Raw genomic sequence first — 18,174 nt, forward strand, 5'->3', positions numbered from 1 at the left:
ATGAAGCTACCATATTCTTCACTGGAATATGTTACAGTGATAACCTACTAGAAGAATTGTTAATAAGCAACTTGCTTTTTAAGAATAGCAATGCTCCATGTTTATGGTGGTCAAGAAACTTCTGTGAGATAATTTGGCATGTGTATTATTTCTCATCACTCAAAATACAGAAGATAAAAACTGGGTCATGAATGCTAAATTATATTGTATGTCAGCATCACTTGTTAAGCTATTTAAAAGATTAATTTATTAAAGTAAAATTTTAGTTAAAGATTACATTTTTTCTTTACATGAGAAGGAAAGCGAGACTGTGAAATGCACTCTTTAAATTTATTTAGTACAGTTAAATAGTTCTAGGGAATAAAAGGGAGAATAAGGAGTGCAGACAAGGGAGCAGTGTAAAATATTACTGTCTCCTTTGTATCTTAAGAGGAAAGGGAATTTGCAAAACCAATTAGTTCTGAACTTCTACAATCCACTAACATTCTTGTATTCCCCTCTTTTTTTCCTTATGTGTTGGTTGGTTCTGGGATGGATTGTTCCACTGAGGCATTTCAGGAGCTTTCAAAAGAAGAAAGATGCACATCCAACAGAAGTTAGTAAAAATATACTCTAGCAGTTCTATGATTGTAATCATACTGGCACCACAAAACAATCCAAGCTGGCCACCTACTTCAGCTGTAATAGAAGAAAATAAACATATGTCATCCAAAGCATCTGGTTTAGTCTAGCAAGCAAACAAAACCCTGCCAGACTCAAGTGTTAAATAAATTCAATACACATAATCCATCACTTTAAGAAAACAGAATTAATATTCTTAAGAATGTTTACTGAAGAAGAGTAATGTGTTTCTGAAAATTCTAAATAAAGCAAGTACAACACAAGATATCCTACTGTGAAAGAGATACTTAAAATATTTACTACTTCTATGTCTTTTTAACTGTTCCCTTGCTTCTCATCCCCGTGGTGTCCCTCTCCTCTCCAAATCCCCAAAACATCACTATTCTTACAGTCCTGCCTGTGATACAGCCATAAACTAGTGCCAGACTTAATTCTTACTCTCAGCTGCTGTCCGTATCCCAGGTTCTTTAATGGAATGACAGGAGACAGTATCAAAAATGACCATGAGACAGACATTATTATTACTGTTATAATATAAAAATTATGGCTTCTTGTTCAGAAGCCCACATAGGTTTTGGTTTAGGAGGAGAGACAATTATAAAAAGAGGGTTTAAAAAAATTATTATTTTTAGATTAATTATTAATCAATAATAAATAAATAGTAAACATTCACTTACAAAGCAACTCAGAGACAGTCAAGGCTTTCTGCTGCTGTGTTATTTTGTAGCTCAAATCATGATATTTAATCTCAATGCGCACAAGGTTTTGCCTAATGACAAATACATAGAGTTTACTTGAGACAGTTGGGAGTGCAGTTCATTTTTACCAACATCTGTCAGCATGGTCTGAGTTCAGGGAGAGTGATGGTGTCTTTTAATGAAAAATTAGATGAGTGTTATCAAAATCGGTTACATCAGAGAAGGAAAAAACCCAAAGTCCTAATAATAACAGCACTTTGTCAGGAGTAGATCTTCATGCTGTGTTGAAAAAGTAGCTCTAGATCTGTACTGTGGGATAGACTCATACTTTTTAAGGGTCATTGATAGAAACTTGAGTGGAAATGTCAAGCAAAGTATAGTCTACCACTCTGGATTACATACTATTTAATTGTGCTTATTTCAATGGGCATGTTTGTGCAGAGCAGTGCTTGTCCTAAACTTGAATGTTCAGTTCTACCCTCTGCTAGTAGGCTCACTTCCCTAATTATATTCTTGCCTGCTGCCAAAGTGGAAGAGTAGGTAAATCTCAGTTGGAGCAAGACCTGTGTAATGATTGAGTGTAGAGCTCCTCTTTATTATATATTGCCTAGAGAAAGATTGTGCTTAAGTCCTAGACTGAATATAAAAATAATGGTTTTGGAAGAAAACAGACACAAAACCTGATTGCACAGCTAATGTCAATGTGTCGATGTCCAAGTAGAGTATTTGGACCAGTGCTGTTTAACATCTTTTTTAGTGACATAGACTGTGCCACTGAGTGCAGCTTCAGCAAGTTTGTCAGTGACACCAGGCTGTGTGGTGTGACTGACATGCTGCAGGGAAGGGATGCCATTCACAAGGACCTGGACAGGCTTGAGAGGTGAGCCTGTGCAAACCTCGTGTAGTTCAACAAGGCCAGGTGCAAAGTACTGAATCTAGGTCAGGGCAAGCACAAGCACAAACATGGGATGGATGGAGAATAGAATGAGAGCAGCCCTAAGTGGAGGGACTTGGATGTTCATTGATGAGAAGCTCAACATGAATGAGCACTGTGCACCTGCAGCCCTCAGAGTTAGCCTGGACAGCATCGAAGGGAGAGTGACCAGGAGGTTAAGGGAGGTGATTCTGCCCCTCTACTCCACTCTTGTGAGACTCCACCTGGCGTGCTGCATCCAGCTCTGGGGCCCCCATCATAAGAAGGATGTGGAGCAAATCCAGAGGAGGCCATGAACATGGTCAGAGGGCTGGAGCACCTCACCTTTGAGGGCAGGCTGAGAGACCTGTGGCTGTTCAGCCTGGAGAAGAGAAGCCTCTGGAGTGAAATTATAGCAGCCTTCCATTACCTAACGGGGGCTTACAAAAAAAATGGAGAGAGACTTTTTACAAGGACATATAGGGACAGGACAAGGGGGAATGGCTTTAAACTGAATAGAGGGTAGGTTTAGATTAGATATTGGGAAGAAAGTCTTCACTGTGAGGGTAGTGAGGCACTGTAACAGGCTGTCCAGAGAAGTTGGGGATGCCCCATCCCTGGCAGTGTTCAAGGCCAAATTGGAAGGGGCTTTGAGCAACCCAATCTAGAGGGTGCTATCCCTGCCCACAAGGATGGGAACTAGATGACCTTTAATGTCCCTTCCATCCAAAGCATTCTATGATTCTTCAGAAGTGTTAACAGCTACAGGTTTTTGGTTTGACCGTGACAATGAGGTCATTTACCATTTTCATGAAAATAAAGTACTTTCTATACAAAATCATCCCTTCTCTTTCTTTGGGTGATAATTCTAAAACTCAGCAGTAATTTATAAAAATAATCTTTTTTTCCTAGCTTCTCTTAGTAAGGCTCCTGCCCTTGTCATGGCAGAACTATCCAATAAATATTTAACTTTTTCCTCCTTCCATCATCAGAAATAAATACATCTCTATGTTTTATAGTTTGGAATATGTACTCATTAATGTGTTGGCAGGATTCCTATTGGTTAAGGCCCAGTAACAGGGGAATGTCCTGTATGTTCCCTTGCTTAATTGAGTAATTACTGAGTTGCGCATGATGTTTACAGACCGTAAAATAATCAACAAAGATAAAATGTCTTCAAGGGATTAATATAGTTTGCATATAACAACAGGTTTAATTTTCATAATGTTCATTGGGAACAGACTTTTTAATAGGGCCTGTAGACGTAGGACAAGAGGTAATGGTTGAAAACTAAGAGAGGGTAGATTCAGACTAGGTACAAGGAAGGCATTTTTTACAGCAGGAGTGGTGAAACACTGGAACAAGTTGCCCCAAGAGGTGGTGAATGACCCATGTCTGGAAATGTTCAAGGTCAGGTTGGGCCCTGAGGAACCTGATGTAGTTGAAGACATCCCTGCTCATTGCAGGGGAGTTGGACTAATTGACCATTAAAGGTCCCATCCAACCCAACTATTCTGATTTGTATAGTTCCTGTTCATGTATAAACATATGCAAGCACTGCAGACTGATGGCTTCAAAAGCGAGAAAACTGAAGTTACTGAGACAATGAAACTCATATACTTCAAGAACCAAATTTTCTACATTTGTTTATAAACATACTTTGATGTTCTATATACTATGAGTTCAGGTAGCACCTGCCTTAATACTTATTTGTACTGCTGATATCTCTGGCTATGAGAAAGAGGCAATTCACTGTATGAAACTGTATTAAATTTTCTTTGACAACTAGATCATTTCTTTCTAGCAAAAAAAATCTGGCAATAATTCAGTTTTTTGTTATATAATGCTTGTGTTTGCAAGGAAGTTTGGCATCAATTCATTATATCATAACAGTAAGGCACGTATGGTCTATTAAAGCATAAGGATATATGGCATCACTGAATTTAAAAGTATGCAGATTAGGTCAGTGCAGTCTGCATACTGAGCAGCACAGCTCTATGCATAACGTAAATCCTGTCCCCTTTTCTTGGGTAGAAGATGTAGTCAGTAGTGTTGAGATGTTTTCACACTAGAAGGTATCTTCTATTGGGTGGAGAACTACCTTCCTTTGCTGTGTAGTGCTTTCAATCACACACAACCATCCCCTTTCACTCTTCTGCTACCTCATGAGAATTAATATTGTACCAAAGATTTTCTAAATATCTTTTATAATATAAATGGTCTTAGGGAACTCTACTAACAGTGGAAAATATTATTAAATTTGTGGCATTGCCAATACAGTAAAACCTAGGTCTTCAGTGCTTACCAAGCTTCCTTTGGGAATAAGCTGAAAGGAAAAAAACTTTATATAGCATCTATTTGTGTTACTCATTGCCCTTATTTGTGGAAGTGTGAAGATTTCTTCTCTCTTGAATGGATGGCTCACATGGACTGTGAATAGGTTTGATAACCCTGCTTTTTCTTTAGTCTTAATTGAAGCAGCGATCAAAAAGCTTTGTTATAGGAGATCAGTGACAGAGAAGGTAATTGAGAATATTACTTTTTAATTGCATTATCTAATATTTGTTATCCACAGTCTTAGATGCATCTAAGTGTATTATATACATATATGTACCTATATGTCTAATACATACATACATCTATATATATATGCATTTGTATAAATCTTAACCAATTTTGTCCAAGAGATTATGTTATCTCACAGACAATGGTATTAATACTGCACGTAAGAATATTTTTTAAGGTCATCTTTTCATCATACGCTCTGCTAGCACCATTATAAGGAATTGATAATTTCTTTGTTAGACAAGGTGTTAAGCAAGATTACCTGATGTATTCTGGGCTTTTCTTCAGTTTTGTAGAAAAATATTTTATGGCTTTTTCTCCTCCCAAGTTTGAATAGGTGACAGTGGTAGGATAATCTGTTTCTTCACATGGGGCAGGGCAAGTGGAATTGTGTGTTCCTACTGTACATAATCCTTTTATCTCTATATCATCTGAAATTTCAGAAGAAATAATTTATATAATATTTCTAAAAACGCACACAGTTTAAAAACTTTTTAAAAAATACTTTATAAACTACTTTTAACTGTCTTTAATGTGTGGGTTAATTATCCCCAAAAAAGTGGATACTTAGTCAGTTTTGAAGGAGCAAAGAAGTATTTGCAATTGTCCTTTGGGAAACTGGTTCACGATAATAAGGATTGAGATATTTTTCTCACTTTTTCCAAAGAAATATAGCACCTCTAAGTCTTTCTGCATTCATTGGGGCTTTATGTGCTTATTATTTCTCACCCACTGTTAAGCAAAAGAACAACAAAAGACTTTCCATGTTCTGTGCTATCTTAAACATCTTTCAGAGCAATTCCAATTCTAATTTGCTATCATCTGATAACTATATAAAGACCTTGGTAAACTAAGTTCACTCTACCTTAATCCCTGCCTTCCCTTTGGTAATTGGGCTCAGGACAGCTAAGAAGGCTTAGGGAAAGCTTTGTCTCTTCGAATACCAAAGAGAAGCCATAAAATTCTTCAGGTCTGGGTGCTCGTGAAAGTGGGGAGCCATTCCCCTAACAAGGCTCTAACAGAAAGTAATCATTACAGAAATCTGAGAAAGCTAGAGAAAAACAATGTAGATGAAAAATTGTAAGGCATAAATGTTTCCTAAATCATAAGCCATCACTCTGAGATGAGTACTGTAATGTCCTGCTTGTGATGCTCTATTTGTCCTGTTTGTGTGGTGGCAGAGGATGTGTCTGTTCATTCTGCTTGCGGGCTTGTCACTTTTGCAAAGCACAGAGGAGGAGATATCTCAGCTTGTTAGCTGATGATTTGAAATATTCTTCAGGGGTGCTGGGGTTGTGGATTTAATTCTGGATTGACAGCCTTTAGAGTTCCTAAAATAAATGCTCTTAGTAGGTCCTGCAGATATTGGATAAATGTGCTCTTACTTGAGATTTTGTTATCAGATGACTTACCTCTCGTACACTGTCAGAGGAGAGTCAGCCCCTAACATGGGATCCTGGGGACCATATACCTACAGACCTTCTGGGGTCCAGCTCTGAATCCTATCCATCCTTCATAGGACTTTAGGGTCATTTTTGCTTAGTGCTCTGTGGTTTCTTTGAAATTCAGTCTCTGAATATCTATTAAGTAAAATAATATACATCTTCCCTGATGACAGGCTTTCAAAGATTGTGGTTAGATAAGAATGTGAACTTAGTAGAATCCATTTCAAAATAGCCACAGGAAAAAAAATAGGAAATGTTCACAGTAGTAGATCTGGCTTGAATGTTGCACACACCTAATCAAAACAGTCCCCCACCACCAACTTCTGAGTCTACTAATCACTCAGAGAGAGTCACATTACACAATAGAAACCAAGCAATTAAAAAGAAAACTTTCTGAAGTTCATGAAAAGTTACTTCTCAGATTACCTTTTAAAGTATTTTCCAGAAAGTCTGTTGTAAGTGACACATATCCACTGTGTGCAGATTATTTATTTATGGAAAAGAATTGCATTTGGAGTGCTTTCAAAATTTATAATTAACTTTACTTTTAAAAAGATAAAACCTTAAAGTCCAGTGAATTATATTTTTACCAGTTAACAAACCTGTTATTACTGTGCTGTTCACCCTTCTTTGCACAGAGAATACAACATTGGATCTAGAAGGATGATACCATGAAGATGTGAAAATGCTAGCCAGAGGCTTGGTAACTGAAAACAGATTAGTTGAATATTCTTCCACTTTAAACCATTTCTGATTGCTAAAATGAATTCTTCTATTAGTTTATATGTATATATATATTTATATATATATATATATATATATATATATATACACACACACTTATTTTTTGGAGTATTTTTTTGTGTGGTTTGTTTCTTTGTTTTTTATTGGACATATATTTCATGCTCTGTCTGGACTCTGTCTTCAGAATATTAAATGAACTGGGATGTACTCCATTTCAGATTACTTTCAGTATTTTGGTTTATTTTTGTCTACTGTTTGGAACCAGTTTAGAAAACATGAATATGAAGTTATTACTTACAGACTGCTGGATAAACACATTTGTAAAACTTCAGCAAGTCACATTCTGTTCCATTTCCTAAAAATAAATAAAAAGGTTTAGGACCCTAAATTAACCATCTAACCCTTAGCTCTGTTTGTACTAAACTGAAATGTAATGTCGTCAAAGCCTGCTCACAACTCCACGTTAATGATTACACAACTGAGAAATCAATTCAGTTGGGCACAGTGCAGTTGCAAACACCAGAAGTGGTACAGAGTGAAGAGACACAACAGACCAAGCCAGGAGGCTGCTGTTGGAGCAAGCATCTTCATGATGTGTACCAGGCCGAACTGCCTTTAAGCTTGTGGCTCACTCTTTGTGTTAGCTTGCTAAAGACAGGATTTTCTGCTTTTCCTAGTGGAAATGATAAAAAAAAAAAAACCAAAGTAAGGTAAATTTGATATATGATTACATCCCATGTGTTTCTGCAGAAATTTTGAACTTCATGCAAGAGTTGTTTGGAGATCTAAGGGGTAAGATAGTATCCTGAGGTAGAGCAAAATTTTCAGATTTCAGATGGCCTCAGTTTCATCCCATTTTTAAATTTTTTTTCCCTCACATGGAAATGTTATGTAGCAGTTTAGAACACTTAATTCCAGAAGGCATTGCCCTCCTTCAGCTAACTGTCCTTGTATAAAACTGTCACCCCAGGCATGGAGGACCCAGACTTAATTGCCTTGGCAACCCCCTTTCCCTGGCAGTTTGCAGAAGACTGCCAACCTCCTTTCCCAGGGGGTCTGAAACAAACAGGCTAGAGCTTACACATTAATGGGTCTGCTTTATCAAGAACATTCTACCTTGCTTGAACATATTTAAAAAATACAATGAGTCAGAAAGTGCAGGCTTTCTTGCCCAGTAGTTGTGAAAAAAGAGGTGCAAAAGCCAGAGATTTGGGTTCCAGCTCTTGCTTTAGGTGACAATACTTTTGTTACATTTAATGCTGAAAAGGTGTGAGGGCTCGGTGTTACTGCTTTACATTTCTAGAGTGATTAAGAAGCTTGGATATTTGAGGGGATTATTACAGCATGCACCTGGTGCTCCACATTTGAGGCTGATTAGAAGGCTCCATAGAGCTTTTTGGCTTTTGTAGAGCCTTTGCTGCTGCTGGGATCTTTCATTGGCTCATGTGGGGGACCTCAGATTCTGTCTTCAAGCAAGCTCTTCTGCTGAATACCTGTTTGCAAAGTAAGTTGTCTGGGGTACATGTGAAAATATATGCCTTCTTAAAGGTTTAGTTCCAGCTCCTTAGGAATGTAGGTTGAAGACTGCAGACCTGTCTTGCATGCCTAAGGCATAACTGTTTCTTTCCATATTTTGGACTGTATCCTAAGAAGAGACAATGACCCAGATGCTAGGTCTAGGCTTGACCAAATATCTCGTTTGTTTTCTTGGAATTTTAATTAATCTCAGCTGGAGATATCCCTCATATATGTGCTCTATCTGCATGTGAGGTCTTCCAGGAAGATGATCAGTGTGTGGTATGATGATGCTCCTGAGAAATACCTGGAAGAATGAATGGCAAACAGCCACACCAGTCCTGTATGTACCGGGCTTTGCATTCCAACAAACATCCATTAGTACTATAAATCTTGTGGTACTGAAGCTTTATATCAGGCTTGCACTCTCCCCATGGGTATTCTTGGATAATTGACTGTAGGGTAATAATAACAAAAGATATAATCAATTTTTGGTCTCTGTTTTAAATGTAGGTATTGCTTTTTCACATTTTAAATTGCTGAAGAAAGCCTGTTGAAGACATAAGCTGTAACATTGTGATTTAATTACAGTTTGTGCTCTTGGGATTAAAAATTCATCTCTCTCTCAGCAAAAGTAGGGCCTGATCAGAAAGCCTAGTGCAAAATGGTACTCCACTCTGCTTGGATTCCACTAGGAATCTGAGACCCCCTTAATGGTAGCAGAATATGTTGATAGGGAAATGCTGTGGTGTCCTTTTATCGTTGTCTGTCAATGAGGCTGTAAAGTTACAGGAAAGAAAGGCTGCCTTGATAGAGACAAATTAGGCAAACCAGTGATATCCTCCCCAAAAGAGCAGTAATTTTGTTTGTGTCTGGAGGAAATGTTATTTTTTGGAGTCTCTAAGGCATAATAAATATTATGCATTCCAAAATGTCTAATTCATTGTCAGTGCTTCAGAAGAGAATTAGAGACAGTAAAAAACACTACTTCCAGGTCATGGACAAAATCCTTACCTTCAGCTGGTGGATTGCGACCCGTGCATGCATCCCCACTGGTGTCAATAAACCTAAACCATCAAAGCGTGGAAGCTCTTGGGGTGAATGGATAATAAAAGTTACTCCAGCATCAGTATAACCAAGAGTAGGTTCATCAGTGAATTTGTCCTAATACAAAAAGAATTGTTTAAGGTAGTTTTGGCTTTGCTTATGATCTGAAGCTTTAGCTATATTTTTAATGTGGTACTATGCTATTTAGTAATATTTTTGGCAATTTACAGGAAAGTACAGCAGCAAACTGACTTGAATTTCCTTTGTTCCCCTCTGTGGGTTTCCTTCCAGTTGCTATAAACTTTTAACCTTTTTATTCCTTTTGGCATCCCCCAATTTTAAAAGCAAGAAATCATAAATGAGCATTTACTCATAACTTGGATATTTGTTCCTTTTACTTGCAACTACCCATCACATTTTAGCAAACTTTCCATTATTCTCTTCAGAACCTTTCACTACTGACTCATAATTCCAGAGAACAAAAGCAAATGTCTAAGTTGTTTATCTTTAGTTTTCTTTCCTGTTCTCACAAGGTGATATTCCCTGTTTTCTGCTTTTTGTTGGTCGAAGACAATGTGAGAAATAATTTACAGTTCAAAGACCAGGTCTTGGCTGGCATTGAGCTGCTGCAGCTGCTGTAACTAAAATTTAGTGCTACTTAGAAAGTGGCACCAGGTGACCTTTGCTACTGGGCCTTTTATTAAATGAACTGCTTGTATAAAATTAAATCACTCTTCTGATGACGTGTTTCAGTTGTAGGTGGACAGTGCATGTATATGCTCACTCACAACCTTCCCCCCACCCCTTAGCTGGGGACAGAGTCAATAATAATTCTGGTTTTTTAAATCTCTGTTTGGGTCCTTCCTTTAAAATACTCTCTCACTTGGAAATAGTCTTGATTTAGAATTTTGTGCATGAAATTCTGAAGGTCTGGGTAAACCCAATCAAACAAAAATCCCAAACCAAAGAAAAAAACGCCTCCACTAATTTATAAGTTACTACATGATTTTTTGTTATAATCCTGAGGATAGCTGTACCTGCTGGACATCAAAAAGCAAATGTAAGCCTCTTCCAGACAAACTCACTCTTTTTGCGGAGAGATCATTGTGATTAAAAGTAAAGCAGTTTCCATATTCGGTGAAAACATGTTCAAAATCCTTCAATAAAGGAAAACAGGGAAGAGTGAAATGAAACAAAGAGCATTGAAGTTTCCTTAATAATTACAATGCAAGAGAGGAACTACTAGGGTTGTTGGATTATTTTGGTTGTTTTATTTTCCCCCCCACAAAGTGCTCAATATTACAATCAGAAAAGTGGTAATTAATGGAAATATTCAAAAGTATTTCAGTCCTTTCTATAGAAAGTAAAGTTTAAAGGAGAAATTTTGCATTTTTTATTAATACTTATGAGCTGCTCAGAATAATTTAATGAGGTCCTGTGTTATTTCTATACCTGTTACATTATGTAGAAATTATATATTCAAAAATAACTTTTTAATTTTTTCCATTAGCTGCTTAGTGAAGACTGTTTCAAAACTAATTGTCATGTTACATATGAAAATACAATATTTGCATTTTTTCCTGAAAACGCCTCATAATTTAATATGACTGCGTCTCATTGCTTTAGGTTTAGTTATTAGCGCTAGTGTCTTCCAGTTAAGAGAAGTCTCTGATGCCTAATTTCAGACTCTAATGTCTGATTTTAGAAACTACAGCATATCTAAAGGTTAGATTAAACTGAAAGAATATAGAACTAACTTTTTGGTTCACATTTTCTGTTTAAGTTGGAAATTCCTTTACGGAAGAATCAACATAAGAATGGGATGATCATATTTTTTGGCTGTTGTCCAAAATTCCCAAAGATGGGGTATTTTCATTGCGATATTTAAAATTCCTGTGGACTCTGCATATAGTTACCCTGGCTATCTATATTCTTGACCTCAAGAGCAAAGCTATGAAAAAACTTTGTTCAAACTGTCCTTCATTACAGGCCACTGATGGGAAAGGTTGTTAGATACAGCCTGGAGGTATGACAGCTTTCAAAGGCTGCTGTCTGTGCAGAAGTGGCATTAGGCAGAGAGCAATTTAAACTGAAATCCCATCTTAGAGCTCAGAGAGTCCAGCAGGCTGCCTGTGCAGTCAGTGGGAGAATCGAGGCCCTCGGGGTAATTTAGAGTAGGACTTTTGTTCTCTATTGTCTGACTATAAGGGAACAAAGGGGGAGTAGCTGGAAGAACTAGATGTCTTATGTTGAGTGTAAGAATATATCCCCTTCCTCTCCATGCTACTGTTTTAATGAAATAAACATATTTACCTGTGGGTAACATGGCTTTCCAAAAAAATCACATTCTAGCAATGTGCTGCTGTTCAGATAAAACCCATTTTTCCTTGTAAACTCTTTGATGCTGAAGTTCTGGTTCCCAAGAAGGAAATCATTTAACTCCTGGGAATATTTATCTTCCATAGCAAATTTTTTGAGTATTGCAGATACAATGTTCCAAACTAAAAAAATTACTTTCAGGTTGCTCACTGCATGAGCTTGAAACCTGTCAGTGAGAAGGAGAAAGAATTGCTTGGAATTCTGCAGTTATAGGACTGATCTCAAGGCTGCTCTTGACAAAACTGTGACACAATTTTTTGTCTGCTCGCAAACTATAAGTGATTCTTGCCCAGCAGGTTGCAGTTTGATTCCTAGAACATGGATAAACAATATAGTGTCTATCTCTAGGAATGTATCTTCCATACCTGGAAACGAAATGGACATCTTCCAATGGTTATTCTGGTCAGTCATACAGGAAACATTTATGTTGTATGTGGTATTCAAAATTAAAAACCAAATCCCCTGCATAGATTAACAATTCACATAAGCCAACAAGCAGATTTGTAGAACTCATGACAAGCTGAACAATTGCATTTATAAGTGGGAAACTAGCTGAGAGGACCTATCTCTTTCAAAAAAAGCTGTCTTAATTAATTTGGAAAATTGAACTCTTAAGTGCATCTGCAATAATCTATGTACCTGCTTTACTAAGGCACTACACCCCAGTGTAGAGACAGTCTACCTTCCCATGAGCTGGTGGCACAGTGGCTTAAATCAAGCGTGAGCCTTACTCTTTGAATCCACTAGAAAAGTCTCAAAAACGTGATGAGACTTTGGTGGTGCTTTCCTTGTGCACAGCATTGAAGTTCTTTATTGAAGTAAAGTAAGGCTTTACAGAAATTATAACTTTGAAAAGAGAATAAGCACAAATGAAACTATGCCATGTTCTTTAGCATTGACATTTTATCTTATTTTAAAAAATGTATTAATATAATGTATTTGTGTAGTAGCTCTAATGCCCCAGTTTAAGGAAGATTAATAGGATCAGCTCTTCACAACTGAATTTGAGTCAAAAAATAAAGACAGAGGGAGTTCTGTGCCTCTTTGTCATGCTAACAAAAAACTCCTACTTACTAAAAACTGGAGGGGAGGATAAGCACAGCATGAATGGCAGATGGATATAGCAGGAAATTTTTACAAAGATGGAAAAAAGCCATGCTCAGTAGCTGACTCCTTACAATGTGCTGCTGCTATGGTTACAAGAAGCAAGGCACATTTGTAACAGCCAGCCCACTGCAACCAGAGGTACTTCCATCTGCAGTGCATATTGTGAGGTATAACACAGGGTGGCTTTATGCAGGTAATGGGAAGGTGGCATAGGGAGGCAGAATGACTTGGACTTCTGGCTAATTCTGCCAGCAAAAGGTAGAAACTAAGAAAACTTACTATTTTTTGAGGAAAAAAATAGGTGGATAAACTTTCTGTGCTTCTAAAACTGTTCCTGAATTACGTATTTGCTCTAAAAATCAGGCTGTGGTTTTACTACGTTATTTTTGAAGTGGCTGCACTGAATTGGCAGTTGGCCACTGTCTTCAAATGTAGAAATCTGGAGTGAAGTTCTTGCTTAGACACATGACTTCCAAACAATCCAAATGCTTTCCTCCTGCAGAAACCACAGACATCAGCTGGAGCTGTAAAGGTTGAGCACCTCTGAAAAAAGAGTATCTGTTTTACCTAAGATTTTTACCTTTGCATGAGGTTTCCATTTAAAATCATCAGCTAATCTTGTCTTTTATTTTTAACTTGGGTGTGGCTGATGACTGTCCCTTAGTTACACTGTAAAAGCAACACTTCTACATAGAACACTACCACCAGAGGAGTTTTTCTATTCCAACTTCTGTTGTGAAACTTAAAAATCCTGTCATCTGAATGAAGGGGAAGATTATAAAAGCAACCTCCCTTTCTTTATTCTCATATTCTCATCTTCATTTAAGTATCATGTGGTGGTGTGGAAGACATGCCCCTCATAGCCATGTTTCCCTTGGTTTATGTGATTTGTCCAAACAAGCTGTGGAACCCGACTGCTTTCAGATAAAGATGTGTTGTGGCTCAAGAGCAAACAACAGACCTCATTTTTACCTGTTCAAGTTGCAAAAGGTCACAGAGGGGAACTTGATGTTTTCCACGTACTGAACCACCACTGTACTTGTGGTTGGCCAGCTGAAGTAGTAGATGAAGCGACTGCAGATCTGCCAAATGACAGTGGCAAGGCAGCCTGCAACTATCAGCAGCCACAGCACTCTGCGAGCCTTGCTCTGCGTGTGGACAACGTTATGCACGCCATGAAATGAAGTGGATGAGACAAACTCCTCATGATACCTCCTTCTGTCTTCCGAATGTGGCAGCAGTTTCTTTATTAAACACAACCGTATCTTTTCCAATATTCCTGAATATGGAACAAAGGGAAAACATTTTTAAAAAACACCATTTAACCGTCACTTAAGAAAGGAATCCACATAATTCTGATGCTGAAAAGCAGATGTAAAATTTCCCTTTAATTGTAAATTCTCTCTTTAAGTGGAGAACTTGTTTCTGAGGATGGAAGAGTTGTGTGCTAAGAGATGAGCTCAGTGCTGCCCTGAGTACAAACTATATCTTGCAGTATTTCAAGCCCACAAATGTTTAAGCACTTTAATTTAAAAGAGTAGTTCCACTTCTGGGGGAAAAACTGGATTTTGACATACCTCAGGGATCTAAACCCATATGTTGCTGTGAACCTAATGTGAAAAATTAAACATCTCATTTTTGCAGTAACAACCCAATAAAGGACTGGTCCTTCACACATGCTCTGACAAACAAGGTTAAAAATGAATTATGTGAATGCTATAAAAGGGAATTTCACTCTTTCACTATTAAAAATTTCAGAATAAGACTTGGAAGGTTACAGGTTCCAAAGAATATCTAATCTCATTTTCTTAGGTTCATACTTGTCTGATTCCATACCTTTGAAACGGGATGGGTTTAGTTTTCATTTGCCTCATGTTTTCTATAAACGGATATTAAAATAAACCAAGCCAAACAGTTTTTAAATCTAAGTTTAAGGGCTATAACAGTAATGAATGTTATCAGTACCTGGAACATTCTTATGCTTTATGCTGAATAATCTTTTGGACATGGATTTAAAAACATTTTCTCTCCCAAAATACCCAAATGAGGGAAGCTTCATGAGACCTTTTTTGTACCTTGTCATAATTGGGTCACTCTCTTTGCAAAGTGCTTCTTTTACGGATCGCTATCCGCTACTTTATTTTGACATTAAGTAAATCCATAAGAACAGTAAATCAAAGAAAGTATGTGAGACAGTTATTAATATCTAAAAATATATTATTTAAATCAGTGTTTAACATCAATTAAATGCTTCCCTTCTTTTTTTAACCAAAAATTAGGTTTGATAGTGTAGTAGGAAGACAATATAGCCTTTTAAAGACTGACTTACTTGAGGCTATTACAGTCAGGCAAAGGAACAAAGGGATGTAAGAGTCATCTGCCAAAGCCACATTGGGACCAAATCAGTACTCAGGGGTGTTTCTTTGGTCCACAGTCTCTGGACCATGATAATGAAATCCCGGATGGTGCCGGGTTTCAAAATGTTTCTGAAGGGAAAGAATTTACTTTATGTTGTTCTTTTAAGGTCTGTGTAAGAACTTTGATCACTATTACATAATTTACTATGAATCTGTTTTATCATCAGTTTTCCGCTACAAAACTGTTCAAAAGTTTCTCTCCTAGCTCTAGTGACTATTGGAGCCCACTGCAAATCTGTTCAGCCGTGTGTGGTTTTGTACATCATGCTGGAATGGAGTGGATTTCTGATTTTCTCTCTCACCAGCACATGGGCAGTGGGGCGAATTCTTTGCATGTTCCCCAAAAAGGAGCAGAGAGAAGTACATTTCTAACATGTCTGCATCTGCTGCCTATAGACTCCAACAAGAGACCACAGGCAGGTCAGATCCTTTTCTCCAAGCATAGTGCCATGTGTGTTTATTTCTCCTGTATGCACTGTGCTAGGTACAAGAATGATAGCATGTCCCTACATAAAACTCCAGTGCCATCATAAAACACTGGTTACCTTAATCAGCAGAAGTGCAACTTTGAATCTATGCAAACATGTAACTAAACCTATTTCAGCTCTTGTGCATAGCTAGTACAGTAAATAGTAGGAAGTAGAAATGATGTTTCACCTGATTGCAAAAGTTTTGCTTTTAATGCTTAAGATTATCTAACAACAGCATGTTGCTGCTTTAATTATTCTGGTTTCTCACCAGAGGAATTAGCACCACTTTGTCAGTGTCTTAAGGAATCCTCACCCTACTTCCCGATTTGTTTAGAAAATGCTATTATTTAAAAAAAAAAAATTAAGAAAAACTATTGTTAGTTACGCCAAGTAGGGGTGAAATGGTAAACTTCTGGTGTGAAATTGCTCACATGGGGTACATTGGAAAATAGTATCAAATATGTAAATTGGGAATAGCCATTGATTTGTGATTTGCTCTGTTTATGAGGAATAGATACATTCCAGTGATGTATTATTAGTAATAGAATGGTTATTCCAGGTCTTAGCTAGCAAATAGTAAAATAATACACCACAATAATGGATGGGCATGAGATCATAAATGATTAATCCTTCCTTCCCTTTAAGGATGAGTTGTCACATCCTATGCTGTGCAACACTTAGGCTGTGTATACCTGGCCTAAGGTTGTGTAACCAACATAGCCGAACTAGCTGTAAGAGAGTTAGAGTATCCAAGTTGCTGCTAGATAGACAGTAAGGCCTTGTAAGGACTTAGACACATAAGACAGTAAGTGCTTTAGAGCACAATGTTCTTTTAGTAGCAATACAAAGTACATTTAATGTAGCTACTTGAAAAAAAAAACCAGTCAAACATATCAATAAATCAAATTTTTATAGCAGATTCGGAGAGTAGAGAATGGATAAGTAAAAAAGTAAGGACTTAGAGGAATCCAGCTTCAGGAGCAAATGACATATTAGGAACCAAATATAGGACCTGCATGTAAGAACTAGTACTGTAGCTTGTATGTTCAGGATGGGCTGCAGGTGCTTTGCCTCAGGAAACATTGATTACTGGAAAAGCCCTGAGAGCCATCAAGGTTAGACAGATAAACCTAATTTCCCAGTAAATGTTGTTAAAGAAGAAATTACTTCCCTGCATGTATAACCAGGGATACATGGGCATACTGTTATGGGCTTACAGAAATTAAAATAGAAATTCACATAGTAATAGGGACATTCAGAAATTATCTCTTCATAAATTCACAGTGTCTTTAATGTTAATGTTATAAATTGGATTTAAAGGGTTTTTTCACTTCAGCCAGCAGGCAACTGGTAACCATCTATAACTGCTTGCACAGTAACTGATAGATAATAAGAATAGGCTCCTTGATCTAGTGGAGAAAAAGATATAACAGGACTGAGTGGGAAGAACTGGAAGCTAAGCCGTAGGGGAAATAAGGTACAACACTTTTGTTTTTGTAGTCCTGATGTTTAATTGTGATTGGATTTTCACTAATACACTTTAAAAAATGGCTTTTTAAAAGATCACTTGTCTTCATCCAGAGCTCTTACCTGAAAGAAGTTATTTTGGGAAGGTTGTATGGCCTCTCTGCTAGGGTTAGTTAGTCTAGATAGATTTCTGATTTCCTCTTTGCCTTAATCTAAAGATCATTCAAGTGTGGTATTATTCAGAGAAGGAATTGCCTAGTTAAAACTGTATTAGCTTTATTCTAAATACACAGAGGACCAATAGCTAAAGACTTTTTTATTTTCTTAAGTAAGCATACAAATTATTTTCTACAAGCTTTTTTGAGCTCTCCCTTCTTCTTTGTATCTTGAAAAGGTACACTACTGCTACTTTTGGACAGGATGACAACAAAGCTCTAAAGTACTCTAATATACCTAGTCACGTACCTTTGGCATCTGATTGAATGAATCTCCCAAGCTGCTCCATGAGGCCGTGCTTATTTCAGTAAGGAAGGGATGGATAGAAAGCTGCCTTACCACTGTGGTCACTGCTGGGTAATGGCTTTTATAGAACACTAAATGGGAGGTGATACTCGATGACACATGGGACCGGGTAATTTACCTGCCAGGGTTGCTATGTTTTGCCTTTCATTAACATGGTCCTCAATGTAAAAGAGAAGATTATTTTTATTACAGGATCAGATGTATGCATTTATATAAATTTCAATTACATATTATGCTAATAGTAGTACAAGTGCACCTGTGCAT

General features: G+C 37.3%; 1 protein-coding gene across 1 annotated transcript; it reads right to left on the bottom strand.

Annotated features, from left to right (window-relative positions):
- Positions 1-478: 478 nt before the first annotated feature.
- ASIC5 (acid sensing ion channel subunit family member 5) lies at positions 479-17,893 on the bottom strand. Its single transcript, XM_048302884.1, has 10 exons — positions 17,854-17,893; positions 14,007-14,313; positions 11,862-12,093; positions 10,586-10,705; positions 9,516-9,665; positions 8,809-8,956; positions 7,285-7,341; positions 5,060-5,228; positions 1,299-1,390; positions 479-678 (listed from the first exon to the last, which is right to left on the bottom strand). Exons 1-10 carry the CDS (start codon positions 17,891-17,893, stop codon positions 479-481), a joined length of 1,515 nt encoding a protein of 504 aa, XP_048158841.1.
- Between the last annotated feature and the right edge of the window lie 281 nt (positions 17,894-18,174).

Source organism: Corvus hawaiiensis, chromosome 5, assembly GCF_020740725.1.
Source record: "Corvus hawaiiensis isolate bCorHaw1 chromosome 5, bCorHaw1.pri.cur, whole genome shotgun sequence".
In the NCBI taxonomy this organism is placed as follows: Eukaryota; Metazoa; Chordata; class Aves; order Passeriformes; family Corvidae; genus Corvus; species Corvus hawaiiensis.